Raw genomic sequence first — 17481 nt, forward strand, 5'->3', positions numbered from 1 at the left:
TACAGTACATCTCTTTCAGATTACTTTAAAACAATGGCTTTGCAGTATAGGTATTTTTCTCTCTAAATGTTTTACATGCAGTTTGCTTTCAAAGCATCGTAATGTATAATTTCACATAAAGCATGTATAGCAATTGATACCTATTTGCACAAAAATCCATTTTCCTTGTTTTCACAGAAACTCAAAGCAGTGAGACTCAAAGCCAACAGATCTTTGAGGTAGAAGAGTTCTTGTCTGTGTGCACATTGCTTTTCCTGGGAATGAATGTCTGCAGACTGACTGCACCTATTTAAGCAGCCGAGTTTGAACTTGGGCTCGTGTATCTGCAGAAGGGAGCAGCATCCATTAGTTACCAGCACGCAAGTACTCCCTTCCTTCTGGGTGCAGATAGCTGCCCAGTACCCTATTCTGCATTTTTGTCTGTCTCTATTCACCCCCTGATGCACTGGCTGAGATAGCAGCTCTTACTACAAACTTAAATTAAGGTATTCTCTCCACAAGAAGTGCAGGCTGAAGTAACAAAATGAGTATTTCTGACCCAATGGATTCTTACTGTTTATGTTCACCATAAGAACGGTGAAAATGTGAATTTAATCTTCTGTAGAGAAAGCACAATAAAATGGGCTGTGTTTTGAGACGTCAAATCTGACCTGTTAGTTGTCATTTTTGTATCTTCATATACTGCAGCTATGGTTTATACGTTGCACAGTTGTCAGGGAAGATGAGCCTTCTGTACACTGGACTCAAAGGTGGAGGGGGGCAGAACGCAGCTGATCTAAATATTATCTGCATTTACAGGGGGCTGTGTTTATAACTGTAATTTTTGAAATAAAATCTCGAAGAAGCTTTGTTTCTCTTGGACTACTGAAATGTTTCTGCAGTCTACTTATTTTAATTGAGTGTTCTGAAGCAGTAGATACAGTCAACTCCGCAGACATTGCTGCTGATGTGCAGCTGGCAAGCTGTGTATGAGTCTATCAGAAATTTCTGATTTTAAAGAAAATGTGAATTTTCTTCTGTCCCTCCATCTCAGAGTTGGAGAAAATGTCCTTAACCTTTAAGAGGCTGAACACTTTAATGAGAAGCTTGTGCAACTCCTGTTGATCTAAAATCAATAAACGTGATTTATATTTTTAGAGTGAGGATTTTCCTGTGTGTGGTGGTTTCAGGGGACAGAGTTTTGATACCTGGGGCCAATCCTTACATTCATGAATAATCCCTCCTGACATTGGGTACTGGAACAGGCTGCCCAGGGAAGTGGTCGAGTCACCTTCCCTGGAGGTGTTTAAGGAATGGGTGGATGAAGTGCTTGGGGACATGGTTTAGGGAGTGTTAGGAATGGTTGGACTCGATGATCCAATGGGTCCTTTCCAACCTTGTGATTCTGTGATTCTGTGATTCTGTGACTTGAGTGAGAGCTGCAGACAGGATGTGTTTCTTGTGCTCATGAACCTTGCAGTTTGTCTGACACAATGTGTGCTAGTTATGTGAGAGACCTCAGAGGAAAAAAAAGAGATGTGGAAGGCTCGAAGTTGCCCTGAAATGCTCACAAAATGTACTGACTGACAGCAGCTGAAAATCTACAGGAGTTCACAGATTGGTCGTAGTTCTGTGACATGGGTGTAGTACATCTGTTTTCTAGAGCCCAGCAAAAGCCATACCAAACATAATATTCATTTTTGTGTAGTCTCCACGACTTGGTGCTGGGTAACTCTGTCTCCTCATTTTCCTGGTAACTAAATGTAGGAACACCGCAGTAATAACAGTCTTTGCATGACCTAAATGACCTATTTTCTGTGGGAGAAATAGCCTAGTTATTCTATATTTCTAGGATCAGTTTATAGTTACTTTATTGGTTTGCATACGGATGTGCATACTGATGTGCTTTTATATGGTCATGTGTGGGAGAATTACTGAGGAAAACTCAGCTTAGAAAATGGGCTTTACTTTTTCTTTGTTTTTTTTTTTTTGTTTGTTTGTTTGTTTGTTTTTCAGTAAGACGATTTCTAGTCTTGATTGGGGAATGAGTTTCAGGACTTGGCTTTATGATCTATAGAAGTTAATCTTTGCATGCCAGTCCTTTTGAGTGTGAACTTCTGGTGAGATGCAGTTATCGCAGGATATTGTGGAGCAGGAGACAGTCTTCTCAAAATCAGAATAGTAGGGAGCTTGTCGGCACCATGGTCTGAGACGCAGCTCTGCCCCAAAGCTGTGCAGCAGCAGCCCTCACCAGAGTCTTGTGGAAACGATGCCCAAATGCTCAGCATTGCTCACTGAGTGCCAGGGATGTAGAATAAGATTTCCAGCAGGGAATGCCTGGATAATTTGTAGGACAATACATGTCCATCCAAATGATTTCCAAAACCATTTTGACTAGCATGAAATTCAATATGAATCAAGACTCTTCCCTGGCAATTCTTGGACTGGAAAAGGATGAAATTTACTGGATGAATGATTTGGTTTGAACAGTTTGTTAATCTCATCCCTAGTGTTTTCTAAGCAATTGTTTGTTATGACAAGTTATCAGATAACAGATTTATTCAGACCGTGGTTTGAAACAAGGCTTCTGTCTTCCTTTGCTGTGGATGCAGCCTGCTGAGCTGAGTGACAGCTAGTGCCCCTGAGCTTGTCTGTAAATGAATATTCTTAGATACAAGCAATCTGTGATTAAAACATTGTATCACATTGTCTCATTCAACTATTCTCTTTTAATTTTTTTAACTGAATGCCATCTTGCCAGCAGTGGCGATAGTGCCAAGTAGACTCCAGAGTCTCTCTGCCAGTGGCCCGTTTAACACCTGTGACAGACGGGGCAGGCTCAGCAGCTTCTATGCGTAACAACAGATTTGGTAGTTACTGTCTAGAAAAAATTGCCAGAAGGGACTATAAAAGATTATTACTGTTCAGGAAGCTTTCTCTGGGGAGGTTTGCTCTGCCTCGTCGTGAGGAATGGTTAGCCTACTGCAGGGAGAAATCTGTGGGCTTTGCACTCTGCATCATTCGTGTTCCTCAGGCTTCCTCCGGAGAAGTATGCCTGATAGATTGGCAGACGTATTCCTGTGGTAGATTTGTGGTTCTGTGCATCCCTCTCTGCTAGCAGCATAGCTTTGTGAAATTTAAGAATTCTCTTTTGGGTACAGGAACAATGTGGTCCTTTTACATGTTTATGCCTTGAAGCAGGAGATCCCAAACACATTAAAATAGGCTCTACAATAATTTTATAGTATTTAAGGAGATTGTTTTTTCCTCTATAGTATCAGTACTTCCTCAAAGAGCCTATGCTTCAACTATAAGAATAAATCTTTACTTGGTGATATGTAGATTGCTCATATATTATGAAGTTTTTCTGCTTGCACTGCTCAATGGTGAAGGTAAAGCTTATAACAAATTTGTTTATGTTGAGGTGTGGTGTTTTCAGCCTTTTGGCAATATGACTTTGGAACCTGCAGTTTGGAAAAGACAGGTGATCAACACTGATTCACAGAAAAATGAATGCTCATTAGTGGGAAACTGTGCTACTTATGTGATATTTTCTCACAGAGTTTTGTTGTACTGATACAGTGCAAGCTGTTGTTTTGTGTTCAAAATTATTAGAATCCAACCCATTACTAATTTAGAAGGGCAGGATTTATCTAGGCTTTAGCATGGTAGCTTCATTGCTAAGAAAAATCGCCCTTCAAAGGTGCTTTTCCTACCCCTCTAATCCACCCATCCCTAGCACCCCGTAGTGTCTCTTTTTTCTTTGAGTAGTAGGAGTTTGTTAGCTTTTAAATAGCTAACTAATTGGCACTAAAATCAGGCATGATTAATGTTGCTATAAGTACTGTTATCAACTTGTACTAATGTATGTGTGCTAATTACACAGTATGAAATTCTTATGAGACATGGTAGTAATCATTTTTTTCACATGAAATGATTCTCATGCTGTGACTATTAGTCTAGTTTATGATAACACAGTAGAAAGAAGTTTTATTTCTCAGTCCAATGACTAACGTTTTTAAGAACGCTGTGTTTGTGAAAAATTTCTCTTTTGTTGAAGTTACTCTGTGCAGGGGAAAGGCTAGGGTTTTTTTAGGGCTTTTGATAAAAATCTGAACATCCTTCATTTTCATGAAACGTTCCTATATGACATAAAATATCTTTTTAAATCAGTAGTTGTATACACTTTAATGTTCATGCTCAGTGCAGGAAGGCTGGTTACAAGCATGTAGCGATTTGTCTGTTTAGCTGAACTCGGTGTCTCCAATTTCTATGTACCAGCTGTCATTTCAGCTAGGCAAGAGGGAGACAATGGAGGCACGAAAGTTACTTTTCTCTGGTCATATTGTAATGTAATTTATTGGGTTTTTTCCCCCCTTTATCAGTTCTTGAAACCTAATTAATAGTTTTCTGATTTGCAACCAGTAAAAAAAAAATAAGGCAATTTGTTTCTCAGCTTTCCATGGGCTTATATTGTAAAGCAGACTTGTAAATACATATGGACATATGTTTATAATAATGAAAACATTTGTGAGACTAAGATGGGCTCAGCTGGAAGAATCAGCAAATCAAATGTCTTCAAAATAGATCTGTCAAAATATTAGTGCATTTTTTTTTCCTCATTCTTAAATAGGAATATTTTGGTAGACATTCTTGCTTTTCTGTGAGTCCAATTTCAAATGGTCTAAAGAGAGGAATCTCAGATTTTGTGAAGAGTGCAGATTTCCCACATTTTTTTCAGATACCTGTCTTTTTGCCTTAGGTTGTAGACCAGCTTAATGAGAAGCCTTATGCTAGTTGTTAATGCTAGTTTCTTTCCATTTGCCAAAATAAATAGCACCTCTGCTTTTTCCCAACAAAGTACACTCCCTCCCCCAAATTCTAAGGAGGTAGTGTGGCAAGCCATGCAGCTTTCAGAAATATTTGTTTCTTATAAACATCAGTTTTGACCATAAGTAACAATACTACTGCTAGCAAATCCCAGACCTCTTTGCAAAAGGTTGACCGGTGTTGTGGCTGTTTTCTAGCAAGGCCAAGGAATGTGGTGGCTACCAGATGCTGCGTGGATCATCTAGCTTTGAGCCTTTTCCTTTGTGTTTTCTCCCTAATTACCATCATCCCAGCTTTATCAAAAGATGAAGGTTCTTCTATTATGAGTAAGAAGACAGGCAGATTGAGGAAAGCAACTTGACTTCTAACATTGCTCCTTGCTGCCCCAGACCAGTGCTAACGTGCGATGCACTCACACCCTTAAACAGGAGGTGTTGGCAGAAGCCCATTTTCAGATTCTCTCTTGTAAAGCCCAGATCAGGGAAAGAGCATAAACATGGGAAATAAAATAGTGCAAGGAAAGAGAGTAGGCAAAAAGCAGACTGAGAGAGACATAAAAATTGGGTAGGTCGAATAATTGTAAAGCTGGGGCTGGTATGAGGCTTGAAAGTCGCAAATTTGCCAGTAAGCACCAATGGTAAATAAGAAGTCTGCGAAATAAAGCTGAGACTAGGGATCATGCACCTGAGAACTATTCATCTTTCTCAGAAATAACTTTTTCTCAGATTTTTACCATTTTCAATTGACCCATAACCAGAACTGCAATTAAGCTTCAACATATTTTATAAAAAATAGTACTTAGTTTACTTTCACATAAGTGAAGAGATACAATTGCACAATGGTGGTTACAATGGTAGAAATACATACTGTCGATAAAATGTTTGAAAGAGATTTAAAAACATACTGTACAGCACCACATCTGAAATTGAGTGATGGCAAAATGAATCATACTCCATGTCCAAGTAAATTAAATTCCTAAATCTTTCTTTTTGAATAAATAAAAAAATACAATGTGCAATATGTCTGACACTACCATAATATTTCCTGAAGTTAAGCAATAGATTAAAACCAAAAATGAGGTAAAAAAAGACATTCATGCATTTAAGCCACCATTAGTCTCTGACTCTAAAATAAGGCAGATCATAATCTTTTAAAAACTGTCTTTAGCCACTTAAATCCTCTTTAGTGCTTTTCAAGACAAGGTCTTCACAGACCTTGTAGAATCATGAGTTAAGATGCTTTTATTTCCAACAGGTCATTTTTGACAGGCTCAGCCGTATTTGAAATGCATTATATGGTAGAAAATGTTGCTTCTCCTTAATGAAAAAAAAAAAAAAAAGAAATGTAAATTAAAAGGAAATGAGAGAGATGGATGCTTTTCGAGTTTATCACAAATGACATTGCTTTGAGGGAGAGAAGTGAGGGAAAGGGAAGGGAAAGAAAATTATGTGTCATCTTCAGTTTTAATGACGTGGAAAAGCGTGACGTTAAACAGGACTTGATGTCCATTATTCCAGGCATAGAGAGCTCTGTCTCTTGCATTGTAGTCAAGCATGGATATATGAAAATACTGATTATGGAAAGGAATGTCTGTGTACTCATAAGTGGAGGTTTTTGTGGAATAAGAATAGTAGACCTTGGCTCCTGTTAAGTGCGAGTTAGTAACATACAAGGTGCCACAGATCATGAAGGATTCTCCAGCACTTCTCTTTGGGTAGCCTGTGCTCCAGCTCTTCAGCACCTCCAGCGTATCCTGGTTTAGCTGGCTGATGACAATGTTGCCTGCATTCTGGTTGGTCGCATACACAGCCCACAGCCCAATTTCATCTGCCATCAAGTCAATATCAGAAAAGCCACCCCAGGTATAAGGGTAGACATTGTGAAAGCCAGCATACTCAAGGCTACGCTGCGCGAGCACCCGCACAGTGTCAAAGCTGTATTTGATGATGATGTTGCTCTGATACTTGTTGAAATAGAGGGAGCCGTTGTAGACAACGTGGTTGGTTCCTGCCCATTTGAATGGAAGGTTGTATGTCCTTGATTCAGCCCCACTGACAAAGTCTGCAATTGATTTATATTCACGGACAATTTTATTGTTAGTGTAACTATCCATGTACCAGACCTGGAAAGAAAACAAAGATTGAGAATAAACACTTAGAACACCATCTGTGGTAGGAGATCATGATATTCATTGCAGAAAAAGAAGAACAAATGGTTTTAGGTGTGTAGCAGGCTATCAGAGTACCTTATTGTCCACATTCCTGCTACAAAAGCATGAAGAACGCTTGAATTTCTGAAATCAAAACTTACCTATACAGGTCAACTTTCAAGAAGAATGTTACTAATGATAATGTCTGCATTTTCAGATAAACTGATTTTTGGATTATTCAGTGTTTGGGTCTTTATAAGGGTCTTGCTTAAAGATATTCCCAGAGACTAACAATCAAAGACAGAGTTGGGGAATGACTAAGCTTGGATTTATGCTTAGCAATAAATTTGGTTTAATTTTCTTCAGCTGAAACTCTTGTCAGTGAAAAATAGTGTATTTGTAGAAAAGAAACCAAATACAATAGTAATGAAATGGATAGAGTTTAGGAACCCTTTTTTCCTCACTTAAAAAAAAAAAATCAACAGTTTTTTTTTTAATCCTCTGCATGCCAACTTCAATTTCCCCATTTTTTCCTTCATGCATTTTGCCTTTTCTCCTTTCAGTGTGTCAGACACCAAATCAAATCCTGACTAACAAAAGAATAGAACAATTTCTGGAGATATTTTTGGTGCCTATTTCAAAACTGGCACTAATAAGATATTTGTACAAGCCTCGGTTCAGTTCCCTATCTTCCTATTCATTGAGATGCTGTGAGGGATATGTTCTGTTCTAATTTGCATGTGCACAGCCAGTCTTTGTGTTGCTCTAAGAGCGTCGCAGTGGGGGAAATGTGGATGCTGTCTGGGGAGGGGGTTGAAGGGCTGCAGGGTGTGCCGGGAATGTGCCACAGAGGGGAGAAAGTGCTGATGGAGGAGACAACCCATGGGGATATGTCTGGAGCAGCCATTGATGCTCTGAGGTGGCAGAAGGGGCTTCCTCTGGACAAGGTGGGGCTGAGCAGAGTTTGCTACTCTCCAGAAGGCAATTGAAATTCCTGGGGTTGGTAGTAAACCTGTATGGACACAGCGGGCAGGGGAGAGCTGTATGCAAATCTTTAGTTGTTACCATTTGTGTATTGCCTTTATCTGATGTCTTTTTTTTTCTATTAAAAAAGTGAGCCTTCTGGGTCTCGTACAAATGAAACATAGTCTTTTGACTTCAAAAGCCCTTTGATGGAGGCAGCAGCTCCTCAAAGCTGTGGGAATTTGAGAACCTATTTCAGATCCAGACAATAACATAAGTTGGATCTGAGGTGGAAAAATGGTCTGAATACAGCTTCTATGGGGCCTAATCCTGCGATTTTGACTGTGCTGTGTTACGGGTTATACTCTTGGATAAAAGGGTTGATTACTTCGGTTCTTAAAGATCCAAGGCCAATTAAATGTGGTAGGAGGAAAAAAATGTGTAGTTAGTTCAGATGGTTGCATGTCATCCCTGAAACAGCTGAAGGAAACGGCACAGAGGTGCTTAGCTAACTACTGTCTTTGGATAATTTTGCACAAAGACTGGTGTTTTTTCTCTGAAGATGTTCAAGAGTGAAAATGAGGGAAGTAGAAGCAGCATGCTTGTGAGTGTAACCTCCTGGGGGGAAATATCTGTTTAAAGATTAAAATAAAGCAAGTAAAACTCCAGAGGGACACAAAGATATCCAGTGCCTTAACATACTCGGTTATTTTTCTCTGATGCTAATGGATCTGTCATCCAGGCTCCAAATCGGGTTCCGGATATCTTGACTGTAATGGGGCCTGTAATTTTCATCAACTTGCCACATGCTGAAATTAGAAAAACAAATGCATTAATGCAAATAATTACATGATTCTCCTTGACATCAGTCAAGACCAATTGCTCTAAACTAAATAGTGGCCCCAGGGGATTCAGGCTTATGTTGAAGATGGATCGTTGTCTTCTCTGTATGTACTTTCAGTAATATGTGAAAATATACAAATAAAAATTTGTGTATATTTTTTTTTTTTCTTAAAGCTCAGTTACATGTTCGCAGCATAAGGAAATATATAACCTAGTAAATTATCTTCTGAGTGGAAGTAGATAACGTTTAGTAAGAAATGAAAAGAAGATATGTTGCCTCCTCGCTTTTGCCTTCAGAAAGTTCAGTGGAAGGGTAGAATTGATGGATGTTTCAGTTTTCCATTGATAAGGGTAACAAGGAGGCTAAGGGCAGACATGATAAAATGAGCTTGTACACAGCTGCCTGTGTCCATCTGCCCCGTGGTTACACACCCATAGCTGTTCCAGTAATGGGGGCATTTCGAAGCCAAGAAAGTGAATATGAGAATTATTCAGGAATCTCGGCTGAATCGGCTGGCTTCTAATCCATTAGGCTGTCTTATATTAGACTGTCTAGGAGGAAATAATGAGAGTCAACATAATTGTGGATGCCGACCTTCCTAACAACCCAAAAATCTATATTTCCAGGGACATTAATAACATACCTATTAGCAACAAGGCCCTGGTGGAATTTGTTTACCAAGAGGCTTAATATCACACAGTGGTGCATAGGTGATTAGATGAAGCAGCATGTTTTTGAAGAAAAGGTGTTCTATAAGAGTGTAAAAAGAAATGACACGTTTCTTTTATTTTTTTTGGTTTAAAAATAAGTTCTTCTCCATGATAAATGGTTGTGCTGTATTGTATAACCCTAAATATCTAGGAAAGGTGGAAAACAAGCTGCATCTGGTGTTAAGAGTGAATTTATTCAGTTCAAAAGAAAAGGTTACATCAAGCCTGGATATTCTACTTTATGTGGCTGGCAAAGAATGTGTTGTGCAAGGCTGTTACAGTCAATTACAAGGGGATTAATGTTGTGGTGACAACTTGAGGGCTGCTCATGAGAACTTTGTTCACAGCCAGGGAAGTGAGATATAATGGGAATGAAGATAACAGAGTATATGAAAAGGTTTTGTCCATTTTCTGGGTCTGTTAAAAGGCATTACTATTTAAATTTCTCAATCTCTGTATCTTACAATCTTGATGTTATTTTGGATTTTCCCTTTTTAAGAGTCTTAGGTTTTTGATAGTTGTTTATGATAGGACATAATTTTTATTCTGGGATTTTTTTTCTTGTAGATAGGCTGCTAGAAGTATGTGCTGAGTGCTGCTTTCCTACTGGGATGAACTACTATTAGCTTAGAAAGTAGAGGAATATATCCTGCAAAGCTGAAGGCTATTATTTTTAGGTGGTAGGTTAGTAAATAGTGCCATGTAAATGGGCATGAGGTAGACTCAAACCTTCAGAGATCTTAATTTAGAATTTGGAATATTTAATTTAGAATAAAATTATCATCAAACTAATAATGACTAGAAAGAAATGAGCAAAAAATAATTAGCTCCTGAATTTGTTGCTTAATTAATTAAAATGCAATGAATGTATTAATTTAAAGATATACTAACTGGTATCCTTAAAAATACAGTATTGGAATTAGTAGGAAAACACGAGCAAATAATTTTGAATTCTGAAACACTGTTTCTTCTATTTAAAAATATCCAAGAAGCTGAATTGGGAATCAAAAATGACCTGTGAAAAGTACCGTGGTTCATCTGTTGTATTACTTGTATTGAGCCTGAATGCATAGTTCACTGGTTGCCAGTTGATTACATGTAGTTAATAATTAATTAACCTCTTCATTCTTGATTTTGTTTAAACTGCATGAAAAAAAGCAGCTTTACCCTGTGGCAAGAGCCAGGTGCTTTTAGAGCATGATCTTTCAAAATGTATAGAGATATTGTTCAATTTGAAAAAAAGAGATGACTTTGTACTTCAGCCACTGAATGATCAGCAGGCATGAGTCAGGGTATATTTATGTGGTCAAGTATTTATTCCCAGATAGCATGTTGTGATATCAAGAAAGGAAGAAACTTAGGGGAGTTGCTATATAGCTTTGGGGCAGTTGAGTGAAAAAGTGACAAAATTTCTCTTTTCAGCGCGACAAAACAGAGCATCTTGTAAGAGACACGATTTGTCTTTTGTCCTGCCCTATAGTATGTCCCATCTTTTCTTTACCTTGTTCATTGAACAGAAACTCATAAAACTGCTTATTTGTGACACCATTTGATGAACTAATACTTAAAACTAAGGAGTAATACTACAAGTATTTTTTCCACACATGGTAAGCCATTCCCATTGTAGTGATAATTCATATTCCACCAGCATGTTTCTGCTGTAAACTTCCGCAGAACCTGAAGTCTGTTGTCCTACTCGCTGACAGCTTGGGCAGTGAGAAGGAAGCAACAGAGCTGTCAGTGCCTACCTCTGTCTTGTTATGGCAGCCTCTCTATAGCTGGGAGATCCTTAGGCACAGGAGCTTGATACATGAAGTCACTGCCAAAATCCTGGTCACGTAAGTCAATGACCCTACTATTGCACACAACCTTTTTATAAATTTCTTAACATGATCATTAAAAATGGGGAAATATTGTTTGCACTTGCCTACGCTCACCCTTACTCCAGCTGAAGATTGTTTCAGAACATTACTCCTCTGTTAATTTGAAAAGTATTCACGGCCAAGTACATGGGTATTAAGTCTTGTCTTTGAGCAGTCAGAACTCAAACTACTGCTTCCAGAAACACTCGGACTGGAATCCCTCATGAGCAAGTTCTCCGAGTTAAGAAAGAACTGCTTGAAAGAGCAGGACAAGGGCCCAAAACACATCTTGGCTGAATGGTCAACTTGATAAATCAGCTCATTTTGTTTCAAACTGTCTGTGGCTGCACAAGTAATTTTGTAGGAGTTGTCCCAAGTATTCCACACATCAACTGACTTGCTAAATACTGGTCTTGTCAACACAGTGAACCTATAGCTGACTGATGATGCCCAAGTCTGATCTTGCATTTGACACAGAAATTAAATGAATGACAACTCTTTCAAGAGTAAAACAGTTCCCTGACAAAGCAAGATGAGTATTCTGTGTGGCTGTAAGCACTTCCAACTTTAAATTGAGTGCAAGAAATTTTCCTCCTCCAGAGTTGCAAACAGCTTCTTCTTGTCTGCTTCTGTGTAAAATGTGTTGAGCTAACCCCAGCCTATATTCTTAGCTGCAGAATAAACTTGCAGAATTGTTCTTGTGGCTATGTTAAAATTGATATTGCACGCTGAGGTTTCTTGCTAGGGCATGGTGATACTAATATACTGAAAAGCAGAATAATTTACTTAACATTTTTCTGGCATGGCAAGCCTGAGAGTCTGAAATTAAAAAGAAAATCCAATTAGTTTCCAGATAAATCCTTTCTTTAGCTCATTTTGTATGTAGGGAAATAGAATATAGACAAACATAACATGAAATGGGAAACATTTCTGGGCTATGAATTTTCCATAGCAGTGGGGTGGCTGAGAATTAAAACTGGCATATGTATTTTTTCAACACTGCCAAAACCTTCTTCCCCTTCTTTTTCTTTCTGGTAGAAGAGAATATATGAGAATGTAGAAATAACATTTGTGATGGTGGGAAAGATTTTTTTTACTGGTTGAACAGTTTTGGTTTATAGCAAACCTCTGCTCTTTAATTCCCTGACAGGAGAATCACCAGATGCTAGTGAGAAGGTAGGTCAAATACATCTCCTTACCAGCAAATGTCAGGAAGTTCGGGAACGCTGAGAAAAAAAAGATTAAAAAATTCTATTTCTAGCCAGCTTTTCCACTTCTAAGACGTCCTGGTGTGGTTACACAAGAAAAATGTGGGATTTTCAGAAGGCACACAGTATTAGTCTAGTTCCCCTGAATTTGAAAGAAGCAGCTGCCTACATTAGAAAATTCCAGCCATAACCGATAGTAATAATTGGAAAATCAGGCTTCTGAGTGTTTATCCATCCTAAATTGAACATCAGATCACGCATGATTTGTGTGTTTATGATTTGATTCATCCCTTGTAACAGTTGTGTACCCTGGACTCAAGAAGTGTTTTCCTGTGTTTGTTCATATTAAGGAAGAAATTGAGCACAGAGTGACCACTGATAAAGAAAGTAAGAGGTACTGCCCCTGTAGGCTGGTGAAGTCTATGGGGGCAGAGATCTGCACCAAACGGAGCAAATACCAGGAGTAGGTTGTGATAGACAAATTGGACAGGAGCTGTTTTGAAGATAGCTAGGAATAGGTAGTTGATAATCCCAGTCTCTGTGATGCAAATGAATAGTGGTAACTTCTATATTTACCAAACGAGTCTATGATTTATAGAAGGACTTGCAAGGGAAATAAAATCAAAACATTCTCTTGAAGAGTTCATAAGCATTTATTCTATTTATTGTAAGTAATAAATAGGGGAAAATGAAGTGAGTATGTTTTTCAGTGGTTGCACAAATGACTTTCAAGTGTTTTACTACTTACACTTTGCAGCTTATGATCAAATTTGTCACAACATTATTTTATAATGTGAGGGAATGAGTAATTATTTTTTACTTAATGGGTGTACGTCTGTTGTCTTACATAATAGAAATCCAGGAAGGCTAATAGTCTAGTTACTAGGTCTTACTGAGAGGAAAACTGGGTTCTTCTGCATGTGTGCAATGGCTTGTCACATGTTCTTTGGGAAAATCACTTATCCTCCTGGTGTCTTTGTTCCTTCATCTACAAAATGGGGATAATGATATAGATCTCTATTGCACAGTTTTGCACTAAATGGTATTTGTAAAGCTTTTAGAATCCAGAAGGGAAGGATGCTTTGGAAGTACAAGTACTGCTGCAATTAATAAAGTAATCTCATGCCTGCACTAAATACTTCTGCCACTGTTATAAGAGCATTTCTTTGGATACATAGAATAATCTACTTTTGAATTTCTAACAAAATGTCACTGTAAAATATTGTTCAGATTTTACGTTATAACCAGATGTAGCTATAAGTGAATCCAATGTGTATCTGCTCTAATTTTTCATATTTTATAAGTGATATTTGGCGGAGTATTGGCTTCTATGAATGCTACCTATATATTTTTTTTCCAATTTCATAAGCAATTTGTTTTACAACAAGAATAGGAGGATTCCAAGCATACTGTGCAACCTGCAGTCTCTTATAAAAGCACATACCTCACATGACTCCCAGCAAAGGACCCATACGTGCATAAGTGTGTGTAATTTGTGGTGTGTGCCGTCATATGCACTCTACTCCTAAATGTTTGATTGCATCCAGCCTTTTAAAGTTTTGTGGATAAATTTTGCACTGGCTTCAGCCTGAATTTTCTGTTATTTCAAAGAAAAGGAGCACATTTCTGTTATCAGAACTGCTGTGGTAATCATTAAAATTCAGTGAAAATAAGACAACTGCTTGCTGTATGTTAATGAGTGTTGAAAATGTTGCTAGTGCAGATGGAAGAACCCTTTTAAGTGGCCAAGACAATATAAATAATGCATTATATTGCTGAAAAACACCTGCTAGGGAGAAGAATGGAAAATAGCTATCACACACACACTAGTTCCATAATTATATTGTGAAATGGAAAAAAATCTGTGAAGATTCAAGCCAGATCCTGTGGCACATCAGGACCAGCCTACCTTCTGCTGCCATAGGTTTCTGGGCACCAGGGTGGCATGTACGGTCACAGCTGTATCATCTCCAGCATGGTGAGTGTGGCTGAGGGCAAGGTGTAGGCATCAAAGCTGTTTTCCCTTTATACTTTGCTGATCTGAACACACAGTACCAGTTTTGAGGAGCTACTCATACTAAGCCTAACTGAAGCTGTATATTTTTAAAAGGCACACAGCGTTAGGTCAGAAATACAGCCAGTCCATTAGCGGGCAAGCATAGAGGTCATCTAAGCATCTAAAACCAGGACATTATGCCAATAAGGATGGATGAGTTTGTATTACAGCTTGAGAAGGCCAAACATTTTTTAATGATGGATGTGCTTAATAACGTGTTTAATACAAAAATTCTCTCTATTATTAATAAGTATAATGGTAATAGTTTTTTTTTTTTTTTTACATTAGCACATCAAAAGAAATAATGTGTTGCAGGAATTCAGGATAGATATGTAGGGAAATGTGGGTTAATAATAAGGAAACAGTAAATAACTTCTGAGAAGAGAGCCCTCTGTGAATACAGCTGGTCATCCTGAGGTAAGAAATGTATTTTATACTCTAGTCACTTCACTAATCAATGTTACAAGAATATGCTGTAAAAGCAAAGAAAAACAAGATACTCATTAAATATAAGGTGATGATCTTTTAGTGACTAATAAAAGCACTGGAACACTCACTATCAGAAAATACTGTCTATTTACATGAATTTTCTTGCTTGCTGTGGTGTTGTAATGCAGTTTTTTTCTCCTGAATGTCTTCTGACAATGCAGTAATGTGCTATTGAGTTATGTACTGAGGGAAAAATAGGATCATAAGAAATTTCTTTTTGAAGTCGTTCACGTATTTTCACCCATCATCACTGATATTTCTAGTGCACAACAAAGAAATAGAAAATAAATAATTTAAGAGGCTAACCTAACCTAGATTTTTCGCATTCCGTTTGCTCACAAAAATAGAGGCACTGCTTATCAAATTAATAAAATATTTCATGCCATGTGTAGCATTTAAAAATAACATCCCACACTTGATAACTGAGATACTGATCACAGGATTCACCCTTGGAATTTGTAGTTTATTCATGTTTAGTGTTAACTTAGAAAGCATTTACTTCTCAGTAGGGGGTGGGATTGTTGGCTGTAACAATCCAGATTGCAATAGTGATCCATTCAGGAGTCTCGTGTGGATAGGTTGGGAGCAGGGAGACTTTGCACTGTGGTTGAGAAATGGGTTGGTACTGATTATCTCTCTTTGGATAATGGAAGTTAAGGCTGAGCCTTGATAATGATACTTCAGGCTTTTAGTTTTGGTAGCTTATACTGATCTCGCGCTGATTTTCACAGGTGTCAATTGACTTTTTCTAACTAGGGCCACCATGTGAGTGTCCATCAGGCTGCCTGATGTAAATCTAGTGCAGTGCTCACAACAGACTGTTGCTATGTTTCCTACAAAAATCATGGTTTGTTCCCTTAAATTAAATTAAGCGTAAACCTTAATTTTGTTGTATTGCAAACTGCAGAATGGCAGCTCTCTCCTAATGCTAATATTACAGGTGTAAAGACATTAGAACCAGAGTGGCCTCTGAGGTGTCAAAGCAAGATTATAATTATAATGTGGTCATTTCAAAAATGATTCCAGCCTATTTTATATGACTCTTTTTTTCCACACTGACATCCCCAAGATGACCTAAGTAGCAATGCCTGTCTGAGCCGTTTCAAAAGAATAGTTGTAGCTCTCTGCAAATCTTAGATTTTAAAGTCATTATGTGTTATAATTTTCCATCTTAATTCCTTCTGTATGCCTTAAGGGAGATCATTATATAAAATACAGCAGTGCAAACTTAGAATGTGAGTGACCTTAGGCTGAGTTACTCTTGACTTTTACTAGGGTAGTACAGATCAAAATATAAAGCAGTCTTTCATCAAACAAGAAAAAAGAAAACTTCATATTTCTATCAAGACAACTATAAATACACAGATGAGGGACCAAATTTGCCATGAAATTATTAACTTACTGAGCTTTTTCATGCAGTCTCGAAGCCTGGTTTCTAAACTGAGTACACGCTGGTGTAGTTCTTCATAGTCATAAGCACCAATTTCTTCCTGAATCCCAGTGAGGACAGTAGACAGATTCCTAATTTCCTCCTTGAACTGGGTGATTAATTTGGCATCAGTTTTATATTGTTCCAGAACTGGGATCAGTGGCAGGAGCTCATCCATCTTTTCTTTCAACTCCTGTTAAAGGCAATCAAATGTTCATTAGAGCAGTTTAAAGGAGTTCAGTCCTCTAATTCCCTTTATTGTAATGTTTATGCCAGATTAAAATGACTTGAAAGTGATTATTAATTTTTAGTTACAGATCTATTATTAGAGTATTGTGGAAGTCTTAGGAACCTCAGATTTAATGGTAGTAAGCTGTAGGTAAAATGTATGAAAGAATAGTTTTTCTACTAGAAGTACGCAATTACCTTCAAGTGATCTGTACCAAACGTGTTAAAGGTCTGATTTTCCATCCAGAGGATCTAAATCTCTACTAATCTTATCTTTCTTGAAAGAAGGTGATTAACGATGAACACAGATATGTCTGAAGGGGTCATATCTGTTTTACAGTGCTGTCATAGCTGGTGAGCTGTTAATTTCTATTTCACTCCTTCAAAATACCAAATTCATTTTTTTCTTAATGGCTGTTGAGTACTGTTTGGTTCTGTTCTGGCCACAGTGATATACACCTCTTTCTTCTGAAGTGAAAAATTCATAGTTCTGAATTGCGCTTTGTATCTGTCAACCTGCTCCATCACTAGGTGCCTTTGAACTTCCTCAGCTGATCTCTCTTCTGGAGTATCACTAAGGTTTTTGGTTTTTTTTTGCCATATGCAATTGTTGTTGCATCACCAATCCTATTCTCAAATATTGATTAAACGTAATAAGGCTCTACTTGGGATCTTGGGTTTCTCCTTTCTCAGACTTTTGCTGTGTCATATACTTGGAGAGTTTGTCTCAGTTT

General features: G+C 37.9%; 1 protein-coding gene across 2 annotated transcripts in view; it reads right to left on the bottom strand.

The window, feature by feature from the left end:
• Positions 1–4473: 4473 nt before the first annotated feature.
• Positions 4474–17481, bottom strand: part of OLFM3 (olfactomedin 3) — a 69027-nt gene continuing 56019 nt past the window's right edge. Inside the window, exons 4-6 of one of the 2 annotated variants that reach the window (XM_054073655.1) lie at positions 16493–16712; positions 8624–8730; positions 4474–6931 (exon numbers count right to left, since the gene is read on the bottom strand). In XM_054073655.1, the coding sequence (XP_053929630.1) occupies positions 6254–6931; positions 8624–8730; positions 16493–16712 (1005 nt within the window). In that variant the 3' untranslated portion in view covers positions 4474–6253. The remainder of the gene's footprint in view (positions 6932–8623; positions 8731–16492; positions 16713–17481) is intronic. The other variant, XM_054073656.1, reaches the window with a different exon arrangement.

This window comes from Cuculus canorus, chromosome 8, assembly GCF_017976375.1.
Source record: "Cuculus canorus isolate bCucCan1 chromosome 8, bCucCan1.pri, whole genome shotgun sequence".
NCBI classification, from domain to species: Eukaryota; Metazoa; Chordata; class Aves; order Cuculiformes; family Cuculidae; genus Cuculus; species Cuculus canorus.